General features: G+C 45.1%; 1 protein-coding gene across 8 annotated transcripts in view; it reads right to left on the reverse strand.

Annotated features, from left to right (window-relative positions):
* Positions 1 to 827: 827 nt before the first annotated feature.
* Positions 828 to 25,751, reverse strand: part of adgrg6 (adhesion G protein-coupled receptor G6) — a 101,200-nt gene continuing 76,276 nt past the window's right edge. For 7 of the 8 annotated variants that reach the window (XM_040125075.1, XM_040125079.1, XM_040125072.1 and 4 more), the window contains 14 exons: positions 25,548 to 25,684; positions 24,896 to 25,061; positions 24,519 to 24,659; positions 24,309 to 24,425; positions 23,460 to 23,505; positions 22,704 to 22,810; positions 22,208 to 22,335; positions 20,652 to 20,920; positions 19,506 to 19,608; positions 18,162 to 18,312; positions 17,640 to 17,772; positions 16,396 to 16,497; positions 14,668 to 14,823; positions 828 to 4,807 (listed from right to left, as the gene is read on the reverse strand). In XM_040125075.1, the coding sequence (XP_039981009.1) occupies positions 4,605 to 4,807; positions 14,668 to 14,823; positions 16,396 to 16,497; positions 17,640 to 17,772; positions 18,162 to 18,312; positions 19,506 to 19,608; positions 20,652 to 20,920; positions 22,208 to 22,335; positions 22,704 to 22,810; positions 23,460 to 23,505; positions 24,309 to 24,425; positions 24,519 to 24,659; positions 24,896 to 25,061; positions 25,548 to 25,684 (1,959 nt within the window). In that variant the 3' untranslated portion in view covers positions 828 to 4,604. Of the gene's footprint in view, positions 4,808 to 13,613; positions 13,657 to 14,667; positions 14,824 to 16,395; positions 16,498 to 17,639; positions 17,773 to 18,161; positions 18,313 to 19,505; positions 19,609 to 20,651; positions 20,921 to 22,207; positions 22,336 to 22,703; positions 22,811 to 23,459; positions 23,506 to 24,308; positions 24,426 to 24,518; positions 24,660 to 24,895; positions 25,062 to 25,547; positions 25,685 to 25,751 lie in introns of all 8 variants that reach the window. The other variant, XM_040125074.1, reaches the window with a different exon arrangement.

The raw sequence follows: 25,751 nt of genomic DNA on the forward strand, positions 1-25,751 counted from the left end.
GCTGTTGGCTCCGTGTGGACGGTGGGAGTCCGAAGATCCGCAGTCTGAACCTCATGCCTGGAAGATTTCAGAACAGGCGTCTGTGTTCGTCCACCAAGTTTTACCTCTCACTACAGACGACCGTCTGCATCAACGGGGGTCAAACTAAATTAAACAGAGGCTGAGATCAGCCACGGGCGCAGAGAAACTGTACAATCAGAAAATAAATAAAAGTATACCACACAGTAAACAGGTAAGCTTTGCTCTAAAGCTTGTGGAAGAAAAATTCAGAAACATGTTCAACTGCGTGTTTTCGACATTAGTTGAAACAAACAAAAGGAACAATAGGAAAAGGTTATTTTTACAAGTGCATTACGAAAAGGTTTTCCCTGTGAACAGCAATCTTTTCAACTGCGAAACCACAAAAATCATGCTGAATTGCATGGATGCTGTTTTCCCACTTTATCTTTTGAAAGGATTCAATAAACATTTTTATGGTGATAACAAATCACCGACGCATAATTACCCAGGTTGACAAAAATGATCAATCAGTTCTCTTCTATGGCCACAGCGAAGTAAAACTGGAGGATGGATTTGATCAGTTGAACCAAGTGTTGAGCCAAGAGCCACAAGTTCCACCAGTAATCCTGCAGATGGGAGCTCAAGTGCTGGAGGATCCAATAAGTCCACCACTAGGCTCTATCGGTTTATATCATTTATCCAAAACAATTCCATTCTTTTTTGCACAGAAATGTAGTTTATCATCTTAAATAGAAATGCTCCTGAAAAACTGAAATTTATCCGAGTATCTTGTTTGCAAACCATTTTTTAAACTGATGCCACAATTATGTGCTAAATTAGCATAACCCTAGGAGTCCTTTAGTCAGTGTATATTCAAAGGATGTTTGACTGCTTATAAACTCAACACGACCAACCAAATGAAAGACAGCGGTCCCAGAACTCTGTCTCTACTTTCACTGTAGTTTGGGCCAAATTAAAAGATGACTTCCAAGAAACTTTAAAGAGATTATTAGCAAGTAATGGTCATAACATAAAGCCTTACCCACAAGTGTTCTCGTCAGTGCTGAAGAAATATTCCTTATATTAAACTGAAGCTAAATTAAAGGTTTTTAATGAGGCAGTGCAACAATGGTCAAGTGATTTTTACAAACTGTAGCCAGAACCATAAAATGACCACAGCCGTACATCAAGCCAGTTTCAGTGATATAGCGATATAGAACATTTTCTCACAATACAAGTGCAACCGAAGAGACTGTCCCGCTTCAGTTAGTAGGAGACAACTGCCAAACTGCAGCCTTGACAGGCAGGGACAGTAACTGTTTCCAGCCCTCTTCACCGCTGACTAAATGCTCCGCGAGAGGCAGAAGTCCCAGCTAGCGTTAGGCATCAGTCCCCGCACGTGTGAGGAGGTGGCTGCGTGCAGAACTCCATAGAAGAATCATTTTCTGAGGAAGCATGCGCTGCTCTCCAGCTTCACATATTTGGAAAAGGATTCATATACCAGCAGGATATTGATTTTAATTATGTGTCAGGGCTTGCTGACAGGCTGGTTTGAAGTTGGAGTCTGAGGAAGAGCAGCGAGTGTTGGCTTCCATGGCTTTTCCACAGCTGAAACCAAATGAAAAACTGCTGCATCATCAGTGTTATAGAGTGATGGATTGATGGGGACCGATCGGATACTGACATTCTGACATTGACATAATGGGATGATTTTTGATAAATAAAGAAATGAAATACCTCCTCCTAGTGGGCTCATAAGTTTGGACCCCACTGTACACGCAGTTTCAATAAAGGGTCAGTTCCCTCAAATCACAAAACTAAAAACTCATTTCCTTATTGCCTGTGGTATCGAGAGTGTTGTTTTTTCCCGCTGCTTTAAACACTCGTCACCACCCCAGTGCAGGGGACACGAACAGAAATTTCTCCCGTCGTGCTAAAATAAGGACAAAATGACATTTGACAAACTCAGCAGCACTGTGTCTTTGCAAAATCATCGCTCTGATGAAGACCTCGCTCTCAACAGACCCCACCGGGAACTGCTCTCTAGATAAAAAACTGAGCCCGTGAAATGTCCATTGAGGGGTCTGAAGAATATCCGGAGTAATCAGGACACTGATTCTGGAAGGACGCGTTGCTTTTGAATTTTTCAAATGTCATTTTTTGATTATTTAAGCACCTCAAGTGAAATTCTTTTGACTCCCTTTGTATTTGGGTGGTGGCGGGACGTCCCAGAGCCAAGCTGAATAAAACCAAAACTACAGGCAAAATGTTTTTTTTGTACTTTGTGTGAACTAGCCCCTTAAATGGTGATAATATCATCCTGGCAGCTGCACAGTGAGTGTTTTCTTCACACTAGGACTTCTTGCTGCTACCATAAAAACAAAGCTATTATGATTTGCTGAATACACAAAGTGATACTTGAACAAAAACAAGTTTCCTCACGTGAACAGTAAAGCTGTTGCCATTAACGATGCCTTCTGTGATTGCTAAACTTTGGCTGATGTGCACAAGGAGCTGAGCTCCAGTGGCCCCCGGCATTCGCTTGGTTTTTATCATTAATCCTCAAACCACCAACCATCCACTAACCGGTGCGATTGTTCAGTTCGCCAAGTGGAAGAACTTTCACTCTCTAACAGGAGAAAGGGCAAACCGAAGGAGGTAAATATTACAATCATTAAAACCTGCCTTCAGTGATTTTTTCAAATCTGGCATCGCTGGTTGGTCCAGAACATTGGTCTAAGAAAAGAGACATTTCAAAGCCTCAGAAGATTTTCAAAGTTTAAATGTTTCCGATACAAATTTAAAACGTGTGTCAATAAGCTTTGGCGTGCCACTGTTGGGGATCCCAACCGTGTTTTTCATGGTAATGTACATTAGAACAGGAAGTAAATATGTTCAAATAATCTCCAAGTTGGTTTGGGAATTACACCAAAAAGCACCTTGATTGACTAATTGACTAACTGCTGATTTGTTGCGATGACTGATTGCGTTCTGCCCTGTTTCATCCGTCCCGGGATTTCTGCCCTGTCTGGGGCCATGACTCGTCTCTCACCGAGGTGAAAAGGGCAGCGGAGTGTGTGCATACGCAGCACGTGGAGCTGGAGAGTGTTTGCGTTTGTATGTACAGTCGCGGTGACCCTTCCAGGACCCCGTGAAGGCATGAACTAAAGCAACCATCCGGACACATAACACTAAGGAACAGGGCACATAGAATAGATAGATCATCAATATTTACATAGGATATGGCTCCACACACACATGCACAAATGGCCAGTTTTCAACAAACATCACAGTATTAAAAAACACCAAAACATAACAGCCTACTTTTTCTCTACCAGAAAGATTTTTTTCTCTCTTCTCTACCCTCCAATTTTTGTGTTGATCCTTTCCTGTCCTCTCTGCTCTCTCCTCTGCTCCCTTTCATTTCCTCTTGGTTACACAGTCTGGCAGCCAGGTCAACAGATTCTGGTATTTGATATGATACAGTAGAATCGCATCAAGGTTCTCTGACCACCCTGTAGCCCTCAAACACCCTTTATCATCCAGGAGACCCGAGGATTTCAAAGCAGAATGTGCGACTCCGTCTGTGATATAACTTAAACTCTGGGCTTTTAGCGGTTTGTTGCAGCAAATTCTCTGAATTTCTTTTGAAATCTTTTCATGACAAGGGAGATTTTTCTTGATTAGCAGGCACATTCACACAAAGCTAAACCAGTGCATTAGGATGTTGGCTCTGGGTTGAGTCACGTAGCTACTGTTCATGCATTTGTACTACATCCTGTATATGCTGCATTGGTACTGAGGAAAACAGCGCTTCCCAATCAACACTGTGTCACCCAACCCGACCGGCTCCTCACGAATTCTGATGACGACATGTAGAAGCCAATCTTGGATTTTTGCAAATCTGTAACTAATAAAATTTGAATCAAAATTGGGGCTTGTACAACATCTGTGTCTGCCAACAATGTACATGATGAAACACATTTACAGATTACAAATTAAAAGTGAAACAGGGGTAAGGGAGGACGGCAGGAAGCACGCTGGCATTCTAGATGACAGGAGAGAGACGGGGTGAGAAAAACGAATGTCCTAGAACATGTTCCTTGGTTGGGACAGTTCTGGAGTGCTGCTGAGGGGATTTCAGACTGGAGGGTTGTAGAATGTTGGAGGGGGCCTCTGTTATGGCGAAACGCTCCTTTGTGGCTGCGGCTGGCAAAGAGTCCTAGAATGCTTGGAGAGGTTCAGGAACAGAGAGGATTCTCAACGGCTCTAATATGTTGGTAGCAGTTCCATAACACGCGGGGTTCTAGAAAGGCCCGTGGAATCCCAGAACCCTCCGCTGTGGCTGAGGCCGCTGGAGAGCTCTAGAACGTTAGGGGCTGGTCCAGAACACGGACGTTTCTAGAGCGAAAGCGAAGCCTTAAATAATAGTGGGGGCAGTCCCAGAATGGCGAGGCAGATTCCGCGGGTGCCCTTCGTATTGGAACCTCGGATAGAGCTGTCAGCAGGATGATGTCACAGAATTTTCTACAACAATTTGAGCAGTTTCAAAAAGGGGTGGGGGTGGGGTCAAGAAGGTCCGCTCCGGAGCACTGAGGAATGTTCTAGAACCTGGTGCTGTCGGCGAAGCTGTCGGACATGATGATGTTCTTGTAGAAGTTGTCGGACCGCGTGGAGCAGTAACCTTTCACCTTATCAATCATCTGGCTGACGGGGAGGATGGAGGAAGAGGAGTTGGGCTCCACCTCTGAGGAGGACGAAGACGAAGAGACGCACTTGGGGCTGGTTTGGTTGGAGTAACATTTATCTGCACCCAGGGAGCAAAGAAAGAGAGGGACACGCAAGGATTATGACTTGATTATGCAACAATCATTGAAATGTTGGAAGCAAGTATGAAAATCAACCATCTGATTGCATTTAGGTCTGATGCTGTAAAGTTACAGTCAAATTAAACATGTCAACACTCATTATTTACCACTCAAGTATTAGTATTATTACAAGTTTAAAACTATTATGTCACAATTACACATTTATTTAAAGTGGTATGTTTAAAAATCTGTTCACATATTAACACATGGGAGAAGAATTATCATCATTATTTCACAGCAAGAACGATATGACAAGGTTTAAATTACATAGTTACACCATAGTTACACATGCACAGCATAGTTTACTCACACATTATACACACAATTCAGCCACAATATTAAAACTGGTATCTGGTTTTAATATTGTTGCTGATCAGAGTAAATTAACTTACCACTTAAGAATAAAGCAAGAAAAGGGGTATGAATGAGGGCAGAACGCCGAAGAGAAACAAAACGTATTATTCTACACTCATCGTGTGTATATGAGATTTGCCGGGCAATCTGCTTGTTGTCTGGTGTGTTTCTGCGGTTCTTTCTTTTTTCTATTCCAAATCGGGTTGGTTGGTCTGGCGTTGTTCCCTCCCAGAGCCTTGCTATTTCAAAGGGTTTATGAGCGGAACAGATAAAACAACCCGGCCAAGAGAAGCCACGCTAGGTCATGTTGAGGCTTCACAACAGCGGCCTCATTCATAACAGCATATTTGGATTTCACTCCCCACTTGATCCCGAGATCACTTTTCAAAATGTGTGCATACCTGATGTAGAAAGACAACTACCAAGAGTGGTATGTTTGGATATTATTACGCTGCAGTGTTACTTGGACATTGCAAGCTCTCAGCTATTGTCATAGGTTTAGCTGGAGATATATTTTGGTTAAACTTCAGAGAAGAGGATGGAAAGCATATGGGAAGATGGGTGGTACGGAGTTAACATGCAGTGTCTGAGGTACCAAGTTTCACGTTCAGCTACATTGTTCCGTTGAGGCGCCAATGACAAGAACAGAGGAGTTTTGCAACAGGTTCTTTGACAGCTGTGAAAACTTTAATTGGCTCACTGTGTCGGAAGAGTAATCTCCAGCCAAGTTAAAGCGGGGAAAGAGGGGTGAAAACAAATGAGGGTATAGTTTCACAAAGCAGTCGACACAGATTGTTTAGCAGAGGACAGACTATATATGGGGTGTACTATAACAAACACCTTATGGAAACACCACACAAGTCGTAAACACCACTACAGAGATGGTTAATTGTAGATCGAATGCCAGTCAGCAACCTTTATCAGCACTTTGATGACTGATGTTTCAAAGGAATGTAAGGCAACCACTTGGGCACCTAGTGCTTTGTATAAACAACAAGTTGGAACCATGTTCAGTCATAGTTGGAACTGTGAGTAAGTCCTCATTTATTTTAATTAAATTTTTCAAGTGTTTACTCTACTTCATCTACCCCCCAAGGGGTCAGATGACTAAATACCCTAAGTTTAGCATTGTTTGTGTTCATGCTGTGCACTGCCTATTGAGCTTTACTGGGAAGAGAAAAACTGATTTTGGTAGTGTCAGTACTGTGTTTGACCTGTGACCCTGCAACTAATGAAAAAAACCGCTTTATTAGCTGAGCTACAGCTACTGCCAACAACGCAGAAGCTCCATCACAAACAGCGACGGGGGATCTTGTGGGTTTGAGCAATGCAACGTAATCTGACACACTGCACCGGTCAGTTAAATATGTGCCGGTGCACATTCCGGGTAGAGAATGATTGGCATCCTAAAGGGTATTTGATGCTATTGGGACCAGCACTAGCAGCCTATAGCATTTTGCACCTTGGAACTTTCTTAGGAAGCCGGGCCAAGCAATGGAGCAAAGGGTATACAATTTGGGCCGAATCAAGCACATGCAATCCGCATGCTGACCCTCTGGTACCATCAAAACGTGAGGTCCGACACTGTAAAGAAGCGATAATTTAGCTTTGCGTCTGAATCACGCTGTCCAGCCAAAGAGTTCCTTGGCCTGAATCCCTGCTCTTTCACTGCATGATTAAAGGAAACGGGAATTAAGCTGTCCAGTCGTCAAGCTCAACATAGAGCAGTGATTCCCAACATCTCGTCCAACGACTGTCCAGACACAACGTTAAGCTGGGGGGTCGTGAGATAGTTGCTGGTGTTTGCCACAGTCACAATTTCCCTTATTCAAGTATCCTGGCCATGTTCTGTGCCTTATGTCAGCACTGATCAAGCCCCTGGCTCCACACAGTAAAGTTGCAGCTGGTGCTGTTCAGTTTCTTTGACTCTCGAAGTGTCCTTTGATGTCACACAGGGACGTTTGATTTTGTTCGTACATCCCATCTGAAAGACAGAACTTTTTTTTTTGCTATGTTCCCCTCAAATACGCTCCAGAGGGCACTTTTCGGACGTAGATGGAAACCAGGGATGGGGGTGGGGGTTATGGTTGAATAAATGTCACAGTAAAAACCCCTGGAAACCTCTGGTCGGGACGGATGGATCCTCCAATCTCAAACATCTGGAAACTATACAACGAGAGGCTGATACTGGTGCACACGAGAGAGAAATAAAACTAAATATAAGAAAATGAAAACAAAAATGGTCGGTCAGTTCGCCTCACATCTGATTTATCGACCCCTTCCCGAAACAACACACACGTCAGAACTTAGACCTGCACTCATCAATATTTTAATGTTAACAATAGATCAAATGAGAATGTGTCATGTGCAGGATATCACTTGTAGTGAACACATGAAAAAATTATTATCCCACTCAGCAGTCCCCTTCGACTCTACGGAGCATTTTAGTGTCTTTCAGCGCACTGTTTTGGTTTCCGGCAGCTGTTTCCATCACACAAGCTCCGATAAAGCCACTGTCCACTACCCGCCCAGCACCAGATAGCAGGCAGACACAGTTAGATAAAGGGAGGTAAGAGGAACTGGATACATCTGCTTTGAGCTAATGAGGATGATTAACAGAGGGCTGCTGGGAGCTCTCAAAAAATTTCATTTTTCCCCAGTTGACATTGCTTGCTGAGTGTAGCGAGAAATGTGCTGGAGTCCAGATGACAATATTTCAGCAAACAACACTGGCTTCTAATCAAGACTGAGGCTTTGGCTTCTTTCATTGGGCCACCAATCTGAGACAGACAATAACCAAACTGCCTGATCAGAAACGCTTGAGTTTAGAGGTGAACACCGCACTCCGCTCGGATACAATATGGAAACGGAGACTGGAAAACGCGATGCAGCCTCCTTTTGAAAAAGGCATGGACATGACGGAGCAGTCGCAGCTCATCGCCGTGGGATCACACCTGGCACAGATTTGAATTCACCCTCACTGATCTGAATTGGTTTGTTCAGGTGGTTTGCGCGCTGCAAAATATCCCCTACTGCCCCTCTTTACTAACGCAGCCCATGAAAGTAAGAAAAGCTGGACAGTAAAATCTGTATTAATTTTTCTTCTGTTGGGTAATGATTTGTTTGTGTTTTTACACTGTTAGATTCAGGCTGACATAAGACTGCTTAATATGAGTTGTCCGGCAGCAGTGGGAAAAAACAAAACACAGAATTTATTTCCTTTTAGTTTTACACAATAAGTAGCCAAAGAAATGAAAAATGTTTTCTCTGTATTTTTTTCCTATTGAAGAAGCATTTTGTTCTGAAAAGTTCTTCTATCAAAGGTTTTGTCTTGAAAAAGCCAAAAGGTTAAAAAAAAACAAAACAAAAAAACACTGATTAGTGGGAAGACGAAAGAGTCATTTCTGTCCCGAATGTATAGAATTGAGAACCAAAATGGAGTATAGACTCTGATTGCCCAACTAGTCAAGATCTGCAAGTCTTCAATGGCCTTGACATGGTAAGACACTCTAACAAGTCTTACTCTGCCAACAAAATGACAAAGAGTTGTTGGAAAGGTCCTTGAGTCACACTTGGAAAGAAATCAGGTGTTACAAGCTCAATTGCCCAAGAATTTCCCAACGTGCTCATCTGTGGTTTTTGAGGTTTACAGTCTGGACAATGTCCCTGCCCATAATTGCTCCGAGTCGACTGAATGTTGTCAGAAAGTCACGCTGTGGAGGCTGAATACACTAGAGGTTTCCTATCTGTGAAATCTGTCTGGAAACGGTAACCTGCGCTTCACAAGCACCTCTCGGCGGCCTCAGTTAATGCAGGATGGACCTATCATTCAGCATCTCCGCATACTCGGTATTTGGCTGAGTTACGTTACCGACCGCGTGATTGCCGAGGAACAATATGAGATATGACAGGGAGGACCAGCCAGTGTCTTTTTAAAGAAGATACAGTGAAGAATTCCACTACTGAAGAAAATGCTGCAGCCTTCACGCTAAATAGCTGAAAGACTAAACATCACCGGGCAATAGTGGGTTTTTTTCAGCGTGAGATTGATGACGGGTTGTAGCTCTGATCCTCCCCCCAACTTGACAATAGAGTGAACGGGGTGACACGAGGATAAAACAACCATGCCAAAAGAGCTGAAACCTTCCATCAGACAACAGGATCCAATTAGAGTCTAAATGCAACCTTATTCTCCGAGCAGTCGAGCCTGGATTCCAACCAGCAGCTTGCACTGTCTTTGTGCAGAGACGTTTGTGCTGAAATGACCAAAAAAGGAGGAAAAAAGCTCCGAGTTTGTGTGATTCTGGACAGCCTACTTATTTTTCCATATATCAAGCACCCAGTGCAACTGGACGGGTGTTTTTTTTTTTCTTTTTTCTGTGCTTTTCCAGGGGGGTGTATCAGGCTGTGGTTAATCAGATTAATCCTTGTTAGCAGAAGGATTTCATTCTACGTTGTGGACTCTTCTGATACAAATACAAAGATAAAATTACAATGTTCTTCAGAGGTCATTAAGCACTTTTGACTGTATTCAGCAGCCTTCTCTGCCCCGTATCGGCTATGCAAACGGTGTTTGTGAAAAGCTGAAACTTCAAATAAAACCAAAATATGTGTGTATATGTGATTTTACCCATTGCTTAAACAAAAATGTGCTCTTTTGGCACTTTTGTGTTTGTGCAGAGTGTGTGTATAAACATCAGGGTCCCGCTCGAACTGTGCAGAGACATGTGCGATGAAATATGGAAAGTGACAAGTGCATCCATCCCTGTGGGTCTAGGACACACACACAAAAATATTTAGTACGTACAGATCGGCGCACTGATATGGTGCAATGCGGGCCCTCAAGCATGTGTGTGGTCCAGAGTCTGAAGCGCAAAGCTGTGCCAAAGCAACCACGGGTCAAGATTTACAGCAATATTCAGCAACACTGATGAGCAGATCCCCCAAAGTCTCAGCGTTTGGAAGGAATTTGTTGACTGTCTGGCTGACACGCTAGAGCAGCAGCGAGGAACCTTCACTTTGTGGCAACATTCATGCTGCAGCTCATGACTACTGTTTCATGGGAGTGTTAAATCAAAACATTTCATGAGCCCAACTCGACAAACAAAGTGACATCTTTATATTTTCAGGCAGGTGGAATTCATTTTTCCGACGCGTCCCAAAACTGACATGGTTCCCCGGTGAGACAGATATGGTATTTAACCTTTTGCTTCCCTTTCCTCCAGCTGCTCCGTGGCTGAGGGGCAATAAATTATGTTCATGTGCAACTATTCCGCATCAGTCACTGATCCCTTCAACACTGTCAGCTCGTGAAAGCAGTCAGTGTTGAAATCTTTATTATTTCACCTGAAGCACAATCTTTCCCTTAACCCAGTGGTTTCAGTTGCCTAAACCCAACCGCGCAGATATTAAATCAGTAGAAAAATGTTGGCAGTGAGAGCTTTGTGGAGGTGTACAATATGAAAGAAACTAATCACCGTCCCTTTGATTTCCCAAATAGCTAAGATCCTTTACTTACAGCTGCGGGAATGAGCGTGTTTGTCTGATCGGCGGCTCCCATGACGGTGTGCAGTCGGCTTTAAAGGTGATAATATGTCAGAAGTTGTGTCTACAGCTTGTTGCCCCCAAGTGGCCAAAAAATCTTTTGCTTAAAAAGTAGGACGGTGGGAAAATACTCCAGCGCATGTCACTAACGACGGTTAATGGGGAAATCAGCGGCGGCAGCCGAAGTGAAGGATTTCACTGTGAAGAAGAGCTTCTCTAGTTTTGGGGGACTTTTATTTTTCTGATCACTAAAAGCAGAAAAATCGAATTGTTTCATTACATTTTTCAGTTGAAAGATTCATAATGAGTGAGTACGTAGTCTATTTACTTTTTTCCCAAACAATTTTCAACTTTTTCTGAACGACATGTCACTTTTCTTAGCGTAGAGAGACATTTGGCACCGATTCCGACTGTTCGCCAGGAAGTCCAGCTGGTTGTTGGTTTGAACTGTTAGCCGGGTCACGAGAATCTGCGAAGAGATTCGCTTTACGTTCCGGCGAACAAACCGACCCGAGCATCAGCCAATTAAGACTGATGTATAGTCACGCTGTAAATATTGTGCGTGGGTGTGTGTTTGTGAGATGGGGAGGGCCAACGGTCAGGACCACCCTGTCAGGTGCTGAGCGCTGCTGCACTTTGTCCTCAAACTGAGACGACAGATGATGAAAACCCTTTGCGGCTGTGGGGCCTGGGTGCTTAGCGAGTGTTCAGCACTTGCAGACATTAAAATGATATAAGTTGTGTTCTCATTTATAACTTGCCGATAAAAGAAATAAGGTTTTGAAACGGCCCATTTGGCACCGGCAACAAAAAGACCTGCTGATATTTCGTCTTTGGCAAATCACTGCTCTCGTGGATTAATTGGCATTTCGGTTCTTTTCATCTCATATGGAAACTCGTAGAAAATTGGAGTAAGATGGATTTTCCTCTTAAACTAAACGCAGACACACAGATAAAAGACTGAAAATACAGCTGGTCATTCGTTTTGGCTGCTACGATGGTGTCAAAGTGGTTTTTAAGGAATTGTTAACGTTCTGGGATCGAAAGAAGAAAATGCAGGTAACGGGGGAATATCTGAAATAGTCTTTCATGCTCTAACCCTCTTAGTGAGTGAGCAGTGCATGCGTTTGATTGACAGCTGGGCCGGGGGAGGGGCGGAGACTCAACGCCGGGGGGGGGTTTATGGTGCTGCAGCTGAGCAGCTGCTTTATCTGAGGTTCGGCTGCACTTTTCCCTGCTGGATGTTCGTTTGCTCGCTCCAACACACCGACGTTGAGTGGAACCTCCTTCCTTAATTCTCAGTGACTGCCTGCTAGTCTCAGACTATCAGGACGCGTCTTGTAAAGACTTTGGTACAGTAACGACATAAAGAGTTAATTCATGTCGCTACGTTTGTTAAAATAGTAACGGAATCTCGAGTAGCTACTCTGGCTTGTTTGCTCGTTTGCTCACAATTATTTATTCACAAACCCGTTTCTTCGATAGTGTGTTTGCACACGTCACTTGTGCTTCTATGTCCCTATGCATCTTTAAGGTGGCACAGTGGAATAAAGGAAAGTGTAAAGTAATGTGCAAATCCGTTGCTAGGAAACATCTGTAGCGCCCTTAAATCAAAAGCCATGAACTATGTAAGTAACTTCCAGCGTCAGGGGCCAAAAGATGTACTGAACTGAACTGGCAGACCTTTGCAAATGTGGGTACGACTGATTTATTTATGATGCACACATGGAGCGATGTGGTTCTCTCAGAGTCGGTAGTGTTCGTGCAGCTTGGAGAGGGTCAAAAGGATCTGACTGCTATGAGACACTGGCACCATGGGTAAACTCTGAATGTCTTCATTTCGGCCCGCGATTCCTCCCTCAGAGCAGAACGCGCGACGTGATTTACAGAGCAGATCTGCCGGCCGTAGAGGAGAAAGAATGTGGGTCTGAAATGGTTCTCCCTGGCATGGATAAAAAAGAATATCAAGTCCTGGCCTCGCGTGTACTTCATCTGAAATGTAGATGCTGCATATCTGTTAGTGACGCCGGTGTGGATACAAAGGCTTCTGAGTTCTGATGAAACCGAGATGAAAAGGAAAATCTGATTTATTAGACACTAAAACAGATCCACCTGCCGAAGGATCCTCACTGTCCTGCGCGGAGAAACGCTGTTACCCGCAGTCGTGGCTTCGGGACACATAAAACAAATTTACCTACAGTTCCTCTGCCGAAATAAAGTTTTAAAAAGTGCCACATGTTGCCCTGTAGTTTAGAGAACAGATGCTAAATCTAATTTACTACATCCTGTAATATTTGGACTCGGAACAGAGTGGTCGACTTCGTTGTGCCCATATCGTCCTCCACATCTGGTGTTGTTTTTAATGAGCAAATGATTACACCAGTTACTGACTCGAATGCGAACCGCAGCGTTGGCCTGTCGTTGCTCTGCTCTTATTAAGAATCCCAACAAATCCCGGCTAAGTGAGGCAGATGTTAGCTTGGATGCAGTCCGGAGTGGCGCGCTTGTTGCTGCACCCTGGGGCACCCTGGGTGGGTGCTGCGGTAGTTTTTAGTCATGTCTCGACGGGGAGAAAACGGAGCTCCTCCCACTCAGAGTGTCTCGGGATGGGAACAAGACGGCGTGAACGTGTATGACATCACAGTGACCAGCCAATCACAACACACAGTGGCTGCCTTCCCAAAACGTCTGCTGGCAAAGTCTCGAGGTTTTGTTTGAGGTTTTTCTTTTTCTCGACCAATCAAGATTAAGCAGATCCGCTTTGACCGCAAGCGTTTTGGGAAACACAGAGCGGCTCGCACGGTGGCGGAAGCAGGGGGTCAATCAGCCAATCAGCTTTAGCGTTACCTCCGTCGGTCCTTCCGCTCCTGCTATTGGTCGGAAGAGATGTCTACACACCAAACACAGAGGCAGATACATCAGTGAACATCAGGTGAGAGGATATCACTCAGCCCTGCACAGTAACAGTGACAAACCTGAGATAATCACATGAAATGAAGGGACACCAACCAGGTTTACACACAGACTCGTTGTTCAGTTTAATGCCAATGAAAACTGGTCTGTAGCTGCTGGGTTGCAGGTTCGAGCTAATGTGTTTCATTTTGGACAAACAACATGCTGTCCTCCTCCACCACAGCATGAGACACACACTGCGTTCACTCACTCATTGTAGGGCGTAAACTAACCGTAGGCCGAGTAGATTTAATTTCAAGGACCACTCTGATATTTTACAACATTTATTTGCTGTGAGTTCATTTTTAGTTTGACCTAAACTGGTTTAAATTAACCTGGATAACCTCTTTTTAGTTTAGGTCTCTTGTGAGTACAACGTTATTGTTCCTGAACAAAAACTAATTATAGTTACTGCTTTTCTTTTTTTTTCCTTTCAAATATACCAATAAAAAGTCCCAGCAAAAATGAAAAATAATGTATTTTTCAGTTTTTGTTTCAGGGCAGAATATTTTGGAGTCTGCATGTAAACCTGATTATTTCACACCAGTCGCCTGTTTTTTTTGGGTTTTTTTTTTTTAAATCTACATTTCCAGATCACAGAATAAGGGTGATTTACATACTCATGAACAAGACAGAGAGAGCTGCTCTGAGCCCAAGATTGATCACAGCAGTAATAAAACAGGTGCTGCGGTGTCTTTTCAAAGAGAAATGGATTTAAGTTAATCTGTCTGAACAAGGTCAAATCTGCTGCTGTGAAAAAACCCTCAGCTACAAATCAAGTTTAATGCTTTTCTTTTCAATCTAATCGTAATTTCCACACCGGCTGCTTCTTATCTCGCTGTTTTTTTTTCCTCCTGTCTTTTTTTAAATAATTATTTCCTCTGTCTTGTGAGATTATTTTTATTTGAATCCATCTCCTTTTCTCTACGTGTGTGTGTGCGCGTCTCACCCGTGTTACTGTGGCTTTTGGTGAAGGGGTTGAGCGTAGCTTTAGCTTTGGAGGTCCAGTTGGCGGTGCTGGAGCCAAAGGAGCTGGAGGACAGAGACTTGCCCAGGTTGTCTGAGCTCACCTTCTTGGTGTTGTTGGTGGCCGTCTTGCTCCAGTCTGCAGCGGACAAACAAACACAACAATCAATCGGCACCCCCCGATCGATCACCTCATCTCCGTCCTTTCCCCGTCCATTCCTTCCAGCTTTGTCCCTACTTCTTTGACTCTGCTCCATCTTGTCCAGGAGTCTCCCTTTCCCATCTTCTTCCCCTCTACGCCAGGGCGCGTTGTCATGGATAATTACAGATGTTAGTAATACAGAACAGATGTGCAGTCATTCATTTCATTGCTGGTGTCTGAAACCGGATGATGCTGAGAAATCAGGGCCTGCTTTCATGTGCACGCTGCCGGCGCGGGACATTTTGGGGTCTAAAACATAAACCTTAGAGCGAAAGGAATGTGTTACGACTGTTTCAGGCTCACTCGGTAAACTATCGTCCTCTGTTAGAAAATCGCTGTTGGCACACGTCGCATCATTTAGTTCAATGTATGGAAAAAACTCCGGACGTCGCCTCCTGTGCTGCTGCTGCTGCTCCGCTATCTACTATAGCTCAGTGCCAACTGAGAGTTTCTTCCATATGTGGTATCCACTACAGCTCTGGATATGTTTATGACTTGAACCATTTGAGGTTCAAACAGTCTGACTCTACAATTATTAGCACTTAAACCAGACTAGGAGTTTTCCAGCCGTGCTAGCTGCTCTGTGAGGCTCTGTGACACGAGCACGCTAACATGCCCCCGATGACAATGCTAACATGCTGATGTAATGTTAGCATGCTAACATTTGCTAGTTAGCAGGAAACACAGCCTGCGGCCGAGGCTGATGGGAACGCGATTAGTTCTGCAGGTATCTGGTCAAAAGCCAAAGTATTTGAGAAATTCAAATGTTGACCTGATGATGGCGCTAGAGGGAAAGTCAGAGGATCACCAGAGTCGTTACAGTTATAATGTGCGGTCTACACAACCTCACTGATAAAAGACGAAAGTCAAATGTCTGTCACGTTTCCGCTGTTTGTCTCAGCTCGTGTGTCCAGACTGATCCCTGGTCACTCAATGCTTCGTGACGCAGGAGACAGACCGAGAAGACGAAGAGACAGTGGACGGTGAGACAGTGGACGGTGAGTGCCTGCACAGAGCACACATGATCACATGAACTTGAACTTGAACTCTGTGTTTTCTTCCTCCTGGTTTCCTGGAATTCTTTGGCTAGATGCCATTTCACAGGCTTTCACGCAACAATTAACTTAAATTGGAATTTTTGGTATGAAAACAGTCAAATACATAGAGGAAGTGCACGGACTCATCTACTTTCCTATAAATGAAATGGCAGCAGTGCAGGACATCCACAGACTGAGGGCACCTGGAGGACTTCCTGGTCTCCCTGAGACGACTCGGTTTTATCTTTTTTTATTAGCTGCAAAGCCGAGGTGACTTAGGTTTTATGTTTTAATAAAGCGTCTTTCTCTTTTTTCTGCTGCTGTGGGAATCAGGCAGGAGTCCTGCAGACAGACCTGACGGGACTCCTGTAGAGAGACGCGACTGAGCTCGAAGGTTCTGTTGTGAACCTTCGAGATCGACGCGAGACAGACAGAGGGAGAGAGAGAGACAGGCGGGTGGACAGACAGTTACCTGAGTTGTCTGACAGCTTGAATCGGCCGCAGCAGAGGTATCTCCTCCACTGCTTCTGGACATTTTCTTTCAAGGCGCAGTGGAAGATGAATATGAACAGACCTGGAGCGAGTGAAAGGAAAGGGGAGAGTTTTTAGACCGTCAACGTCGTTTTTCCGACTCTTTTTGATAGTTGTTCCCCGGCGAAGACCCAACGTTTTAGGACCATACGGAACTAAAAATAACTGACTGCCTCTGGGCCGAAATAACTTACGGGCCAAATCACGTCGGGCTTCGTGTACGAACATGGTCATTTTCTCAACCTGAACCTCTTCATTTTGCTGTGAAACGCGCTGCGTCAGTTTGGAGCGAACACTTTGAATAAGTTGCTGATTTCAACTTGATGAACTCTGTCCGTGTGTGAGTAGGTGCACATATATATGATGCCATGTTTATGTCATATTGAAGGGATCATATTTACCACTTTACTTACAAACGACAAACACATGACATTATTGAACTAGATGCTTAATAGTACAGAAGCGCCTAAAAACACAACAAACACAGATGCCTCATTTTAGCCCGGTCCGCTGTTTGAGGTGATGAAACCCACGCGTGGTGTGAACATGTGCAAGTTGTAAACATGAGAATCCTTCTCGACCTGCCACTCGTCGCCTTCTGTGGCAACGTTTCATTCGCAGAAACAACGGAAAAGAAAAAGAAAGAAGAAACTCCACAATGCGGAGCTTCAAGTTCTGCCGTCGGAAAACATAACAAACCTAGCAGGGTCGGCAGTTGCATCATGGGAGCTGAAAAAACTGTTCATAAAAATATGCGCTGGTCAACGGCGTAACATCGGACACCCACATCATGACAGAAAATAAAGAAGCGATTGTTTAACACGAAGCTAGATGCCAGCCAACAGCCTGCTAATGCAAAACCCCGCCCACCACTAAAACCGGAGGCGGTCAAGCTGATATGAAGAGGTGAGGAGGTGAGGGGGTCACGCCGTCAGGTGTTCAACAGATCATTTTCACCTGGACAACAAGTGAAGCTAAGAAACTGTCGGAGTTGTCAAGGCAAGATAAAAAGCCGTAGTCGATGGGGCTGGACCACGCGGGAATTTGTTCAGGCCGCGGAGAGAACGCAACAACAAGAACATTTGCGTTCTCGTCCATCACCCGAACGTGTTTTCGCACGGGTGCTTGCATCTGATCCAGTGTCTCGTTAGCCGCAGTAAACGGGTCAGCAGCACGTTACTGTACCTTGCAGTGAGTTGAAGATGGCGAACAGGTACATGAAGGCCAGGCTGACGGGTCCCCAGGCGAACAGAGCGAAGCCCCACGTCATACCCAGCAGGAAGGTGAGGCTGACGACGCTCCGCAGGTTTCGCAGGACCTGGATCGCAACAGAACGTGTTGTGTACATGTTTATTCTCTGTCCTTCGAGGGCTCGTTGTTTTAATGCATAGCTTTAACGGTTTTCTTCCTTCCCCCTGTGAACGTTGGCTCTGTAACATAACTGTGCTGCCACTGGGGCTCATCTGACAGATTAGGCTTCGGTTAGTGTCGGTTCTAAGGGAGTAAAAAGTCAGGACACAATCCTGGATAAATAAGGTTCAAATAAGAAATAAACTCATAAAAGCCCCGCGACGCGTCTGTCCTGCACGTCCCGTGACGCTCGCTAAATGTAAAGCTTTCACCCAGCGAGGGATTGCGGACAGCAGAGAGATTGAAACTGCTTTCGCCTGACATGCGACATGCGACCCAGGGAGCTCGACTACAGACCTCCTCTCGTAGCGTGCGGTTGCTGCGTTTGCCGTTGCGGCCGCAGATCTGCAGCATCACCACGATGAACATGGCCACGTTCAGCAGAAACACCAGGCAGAAGTAACCGACGCAGGTGGTGTAGAAGACGACCGGATTCAGGATCCAGCAGCTGAGGAGTCACGCGCACACACACACACACACACACACACACACACACACAGCCATGAGTCTACTAATAGCACACGATGCACTGTTGATCAAAATGTCCAGGGTAAGAGGATGATAAAAAGGACTTCCTGATCTCTCAAACGAGGCTCCATTATTTGCCTTTTATGTTGTTACTCGGGCTGCAGCTATCGAATGTTTTCAATACCGATTAATCTGCCAAGTATTTCCTCGACTAACGGATCAATTGTTTGGTCTTTAAAATGAGAGGGTAGTGAAAAAATTCCGATCACGAATCCCAAGTCCGAGCCGGTGTCTCCAAAAGCCTGGTTTTGTCCGGCCGACAGTCCCACACCCAACGAAGGTCAGTTTACGGCAGAGGAAATCAGAGCAAGCCATCACGTGTGGGTTCGGCCCTTCTGCTCGACGAGACCTACACGTTACGTCGGTCATCGAAAGAGCTGACGATTAGCTGAGGAGCTAATCATTAACCTCCAGCTGTTGCCGGAAACAGCAGAGAAACTTATCGCGGGCACTGCAACTGTAGCACACGTTTACATTTGTAAAGGTTAAAGGTTAATTCCAGGAACTTGTCCTCATTAATTCGCAGTTTCACAATTACAAACAAATTCCAGCTCGAGAGTTTTTTTTCAAGGCTAATTTAGATATTTTTAGAACCGATACCCTTAAACTTGCCTGTTTTTAGGCCAAACTAAAACGAGGGGACTGATTATTTTTCCACTAGATTTTACTCCTGGCTTTGCTGCTGTAGAGGAGGCTTGGAAACGTTCCCCAGTGGGGTGTGGTTGGTTCTTTGGCTCTGATAAACTCACCGCAAGCCAAAATAGACACACTTTCATACAATTCATGCAAAACTGAACTGAAACCAAATCTTCATTTTCTTTAATAATGCATTTAAGTGCGCCGTGTTACTGGAACAGAATGCGTTTACATGTGTGGCCGAAGCCAAAAATATCAGCTTTTCCCATCATCACCTATGAAATTCCATTCTTTGATGATGTTGACACACACGTTAAACACATCCTGTATCCACAGCATCTCTATAGGGTCCTGTATCGCAGCGCCGTTTATTATTTTGGGTTGAGACGAATACATTTTTCCCAAGTACCCTTGACTTGCCTGTAAAATGCTCTGGTATTGAGTTTGACTTATTATTGTAACGCGGCGGTCACTCACAACTCCGAGGATCCCTCTCCTGACTCTCCTTTGCCGTACTCCTGCAGCCCATAAGAGTTCTTGTCCACCGCGACAACAATCCCCACCACCACGGCAGGGAGACCTGCAACAAAACACACCGTCGACACGTGGATCATTACCTCTCGCTGCCAAACCTTTTCACGGACGCTGCTTATTACCACATTTATATGAATCAGACCAAAGTCATCTTGGCAGCGGGACAGAGAGCTGTCTGAGTAAAGTATCCTTCGTCAGATCCTTGGCCTACAAATGAAGCTGCGCGTCAAACTGTTACAGCGTTGAAAACTTAGGCAGAAAGAGACAAAACAACACTTGAGGGCAAAATACCAAACTCTTCCTAACAAGTCGACTTCTATCAGTCACAAAAAAATAAGTCAATTACCTGAGAATGAAGGAGTGTGCAGCTTTATTTCCCGGCCACTAATGAATTCCTTCGAACTTTCATTCAAATCTCTATCCAAACAGGTATCTCCCTCTGCCCCTGGAGAGCACCAGCGTGCAACGTTACCTGGTTCCACTGCAGAATCCGAAGACGTTCAGCTTCTGACTTTGGCTCGGCCAGCGGCCGAATCAGAGACGACACAAAGACGCGTTAACCATCCCCCACGTGTCTGGAACGCTCCTGTTTCTTATAACTTGTTAATGTGTCCGTTGTTTTTAGTTTGAGAGATTTAATTATTTGTAGCGAAAACCAGACCGACAAGTTTAGTTTTCAACTTCAAAATATCCGGCTCACAGTTCCAAATTTCTTTAAAAACATCTTTTTGCTTGTATAAAAAAAACCCAACATCAAGTCTCAAATATTTTCTCTTTTGTTTCCTTCTTTTTTAAATTTGTCTTTTTTATTTTGTCTTATCTTTTCCTTGTATTAAATACTCTCTCTTTCATTTAAATAAACGTGTTTCTCTTAGCCTGTCTCTTGTGCTGCTGTGTGACAATCTGAACCAATCGATACACGTGTTACTACGAAGACTTGGACCTGCGACGCCGACTGTGAGCTCAGGTCTCTACCGGAATGCGCCCTACCACACTGTGCCGCGCTCCGAATCAATCTCTGCCATCTCCTGGGTTAAATAAACAAGATCGGGTTGCTTTATAATAATAGATACAGTTTCAGCGTCTCACCCCAGCCGACGATGCAGAACTTGAGGATGTATCGGCGGATGTAGGTGTTGAAGACCTTGACCAGAGCGATGTACATGTGGATGGACTCCAACCCCATCCAGGTGAAGGAGGTCAGCAGGAAGTAGTGCAGGAAAACGGCCACAGAAAGGCACAGCCAATTGGTTTCCAGACTGGCCAGCCAGCCGTCCAACAGGAAGACCATATTCAGGAACAGCAAGGATGTGCTGAGGTTCATCAGGATCTTAGACGGGTAGTCACGTCGAAGTTTTCTGTGAGTAGGAGAGGAAAGAGAAAAAAGATGCGGCATGTGGTTGAAATTTAAACTCGCTGACAGCATCATTTACTGCGGTTGGATCCAATTTTGGGTTCCTCGTATTCACGCCCACCCACCCGAACCACCTGAACTATTTCTTCCCAAAGCCTCTGCACACGCAGCAGCTGAGAGAGGTTCACACGTTCCTCTCACTTCTCCTGGTCCAGGCCGTTCCCAGCGAACTGAGGGTCACAAGCTTAGAGCTAAAGGCTTCCCCAGCAGCTTGGGAGCTTGGGAGACATACTTCTGTGAGTGAATCACATTTACTCTACTTGGCAAAAGGTTAAGATCCCGGAGGGGGCAGAATGAAGAAAGGAATAAAAATGTTGTTCTGGATCATTACTTTCAGTCTCACCACCTACCTTATGAATCCTGTAATAAATCCTGTCAGAGACGGAGGCCCTGACATGAAGTGGTCAGGAAGCACCGCTGTGACAGGCAGAGTCAACTCCAACTACGTTAACATGATCTCTCTGTCAACTAGCAAACATGATCTGACAATAAAGAAACGACCCACAGCTCACGCAGTGATTTTTCATGACGCCATTTTAAATGGGCACTCACGAGCAGCTGGATATTGACTTAAATGTTTAGGGAAATGAAGTCGTTGTTCAGACCTTCAAACATGCATTTTAGCATCTTTCACACAGCACGGACATCAAGTATCAACACATTCTAAGCTGATATGTTGAACTTGTTAACAACCAGCTGCTTATTTCCACATCCAGCTGTTACAAAGCAACACAGTCCTTCATCTGGAACAGGTGTGTGAGTCCACCTGATGAATCCAGGTCAGGTACTCCCCTACTCTCTTTTAGCCTCTGGTTTTGGTCTCCACCAGCTCCTGAGGGAAACATCTGACTCTTTAGCTGCTATTTGCTCCACTGCGTTCACCAGCTGGTCTCTGACTGGGTCTGTCTGCTGTTTGCTGCTGGGCAGGTGGTGGACGGTGACTTTTTACAGCAGTTTCTCTGAAAACAGCTGCCTGCTGCTGCTGTAAACGTGCTGTGAGAGTGGAGAGACTGAACCGGAGCAGTAAACAGAGAAACAATGAGCTGCAGCTTCAGGTTCGGATTCAGGTGATGATTCTCCGGTTCATCGCAACCACAGCTCTCACATCAAACACTGTTTTCACATTGTCCCTTGATTTTGTTACCATAAAACATGCTGTATGAAGCCCCTGTGGGACGGAGCTGTAGACTAATGAGCAGTTTCAGTGCTGCAGCTGAAGACCAGAACTCACTCGAAGGCGATGTAGGTGAGCAGCGTGGCCGCGGAGAAGATGGCGGAGACACCGCAGCCTATGTAGGTGATGAAGGTCAGAATCTTGTTGTTCTTTGAATCTATGGTTGCCGAAACTCCGGATATGTCCTGGAGACAGAGACAGAGAGATGCCGAGCAGAGTGTGATAATGTCAAAGCACCTCACGGAGGTGAAAAGAAAACGATACGAGAACAAGAAAGAAAAATCACTTTTCCCTCGTTACCAGTATTTTAGGCAGTTTGTTGACTAATTCAATATCTGTCCTGCAATTTACACCAGGCCACTTCACAGCCCTGTGATATTCTCCCTAAACGTTCTGCAGAACTTTGATTTCCAAGTGATTCAAAGTTCAGTCAATGCATCAGAGGTTTCAGAGGCAGGAGAACTTTTTCATTTTTAAATTCAGTGTGTGTAGCGTTACCCAAACTCACACACACACACACACCGACAGAAGCCGTCGCACACCACAGGCTTACCATGAGGATGCCGAAGTGTGTCAGGTGGTCACAGAGACAGATGGTTCTGTTGCTGGTGGATTCTTTGGACACTATGCAGCCTTCCTCGTTCCAACCTCCACTGCCATCTAGTGACAGGACAGAGGAATTACATCACAGTCACCTGCAGAGCGCGCCATTAACATTTAGAGCTCGTGAAAATGGTGACTGGGTGTTGCTGAAGAAACGTTTATTTTTGTTTTAATGTGGAAAAGCACAAATTAGTTTTTTTTATTCACCACCACAACCTCATTCTTTTTCTCTTGATGAAGAATGCTCTCATTTAATTTTGTCCAGGATGAAAACCCTTTGGACGTGGGAAACCATCCTTACTTTCTACATCTGAATGGCTATTTCACTGTAAAAATATCCTGAGGGAACTTTCTTGTGCAGTGGTGTGCAGAGACAGAGGCTTACATGACAGAAAAGTACGGTACGGGTTTACGCTGAGATAAGGGCTGAGCACAGTCACAAAAAAAGGTCGGTTCAAAGACCTGGAGATTTATCCACACGCACATGTGGCCTCAACCACTGACAAATACACCAAGAAGCTCATTTAAGAACAAGATGTGAGTTCGTCAGACTAGAAACCAGGAGAATGCAGCTTGGACGCAACTTTAGGGGATGGGACGTTATATAGTCTCCTGCAAAAAGGGGAACGGCTCCCTGTAGAGCTGAGAACCTGTAATGAACCTGAACCGTTTAGGGCGATGTGACCACATACGCAGACAGACTTACTGTTCATGCTGAAGTCCCAGAACATGCAAGCTGGTTTCAGGGAGGGCTGCCAGGAAAGAAGAAAAGTTCAGATGGGCAGCCACTCAGACCTAAGTTATCACCAGCAGTCAGCACAGATGTCACAGAATAACTGCCTTCATCTTCAAGATCATTTATTTTGCTTTGTAAATGAATGTTTCAGGAAGATATTACCCCAACATAACCCCAGTCTGAAAATATTACAACCATCACGTGTAAATTTAAATATTTCATGGAGACAAAAGAACAGAACAAGTTAAATGGAAAAAACATTAAATAAGAAAAGTTGAGAGAAAACAGGAAAAAGAAAAATAGAAAAATAGAAAGGTAAAACCAAAAGATACAAATACAAAAACTAACGAGAAAAAAATAAAAACAAAGAAAAGAAATGGAGAAAATTAAAAAAAGAGAATTTTAAAAAATACAGATCCTGAAACAGCACAAGCTCCATACAAAATGAACACATGGAGACTGTTGCTCTGTCACTCGCCTTCAGGTCAGTCACGTCCTGGATGTTTTTAATACCGGACTCACTCACGCTGCTTCTCTAACACCACACTACGACAAACTGAACATGGGCGCGAAGCTGACCTCCCCTCCAGCCTCTAGTCCCGTTTAAACACAGCAGCTGGGCGGCAGGTCGGGCCCCGGCTTCCCGAGGACGCGGCGGTCAGGGCTCAGAGCGCCACTGGATTTTGTTCTTCCAGGTTTAAACCTGCGCTAAAGCTTAAACTGCAGCTGAGCTGATGACAGAGCAACAGGCCCCGTGACCGCAAACATACACAACCATGCCTGTACACATGCAACGCGGGTATATATTCTCCTCCGTACCTTTTCAGACAGGTGAGCAATCTCAATCTCCACCGGATGCTTCAGGCCACTGATGGAGACGTTCCCCACACTGCTGGCCACAACATAGCTGTTCAAAGAGTGACTGCCCTGCTCTTTCTGGAAACACATCCCAACGAAATCAGCGAACAACGGCTTTTTTAGGCATCGTGGTTATGTTAGGACGGGTGGTCTGAGGCGGACTGGACTGACCTGGAAGAGGTTGGTGCTGCTGAAGAACATGAAGTTGATCCTGGACAGAGACGATCTGTCGGTCTCATTCACGCTGGACAGCAGAGAGGCAGGGAGGGTGACCTGAGCTAAAGGGTTAACCCTGTCGGATTCAAAATCGATCTGAGAGAAGAGAGGAGGGAGGTGGGAGGGAGAAAAGAAAGAAAGGAAGGAGAGGAAACAATCAACCCTCAAACTAAATTCAGGGAGAAACGAGAACCCTCTAGAAACCGTTTGAGTTCGCTCAGATCGTAGCTGTGTGACCGTCAAAAGGTGTCTTCAAACTAAACCTTCGTGACGAGCGAATGGCTCAGTAAAACCCTGCGGAAGACGAAGCTTTGGTGACTCCGGGTTGGTACCTGGGGGGCGGTGGTGTTTGGAGGTCTGAAGGCGCTGAAGGACGTCCCGTTGAACATGGTGGTGTTGAGGGCCGATATCCCCAGAGCCAGGTGCCTGGAGGTGATGCTGATGGACGTGCCCACGAACTCGATCTTCTGAACCAGCTCATCCACCGTCTTCAGAGCCCTGAGGGAGGGAGGGAGAAGGAAACAAAGACGGAGAGCCTGAATCAGCAGATGTGTGTGCTAAATTATCTGAGAGAAGAAAAATTGATTACCAGTAAAGACGTAAATACGTGTTTTGGAAAATTAGGAAAAGGACTGAATAACTTCTTGTACATGGTCAAGTGCAGAAGAGAAGAGCAGAGAACGGCAGAGAACAGGACTAGTTACGGTAAAGTTGAAATACAGTAGGTAGGTAGAGAGCAGGAGGGTAAAGTAGAGAGAGAGCAGATTAAAGTACCGTGCAGTGCAGGTAGAACACAGAGTTGTGTAGAGTAGAAAGTACAGGACAGTGAGGACAGTGTGTAACGGGAGAAACGTAACGGTACAGTCTGGCAGAGGCAGACCACAGCGGAGAGCAGAGCGGAGCATAGAAGGAGTGCACCACACTGGCACCAGCACGGGGCGGTCAGGTACAGCGCAGAAGGCCGGTCTCTGTTACTGAGCGTACTTCTCAGACGTGGCAGCCAGCGCCGTCTCGGAGCTGGTCATGACGTTGGAGATGATGTCGACGACGGTGGAGGCCAACGTGGTGCTGATCTTGGCCACGTTCACCAGCTCCTTCACCTTGGTCACCACCTTGGACACCTGCAGGGAGACGGGGGAGAGGAGGAAGAGGTCATTCACTCTGCTCGCAGGATCCCGGCACAGAGCA

This window comes from Xiphias gladius, chromosome 4 (genome assembly GCF_016859285.1).
Source record: "Xiphias gladius isolate SHS-SW01 ecotype Sanya breed wild chromosome 4, ASM1685928v1, whole genome shotgun sequence".
Taxonomy (NCBI): Eukaryota; Metazoa; Chordata; class Actinopteri; order Istiophoriformes; family Xiphiidae; genus Xiphias; species Xiphias gladius.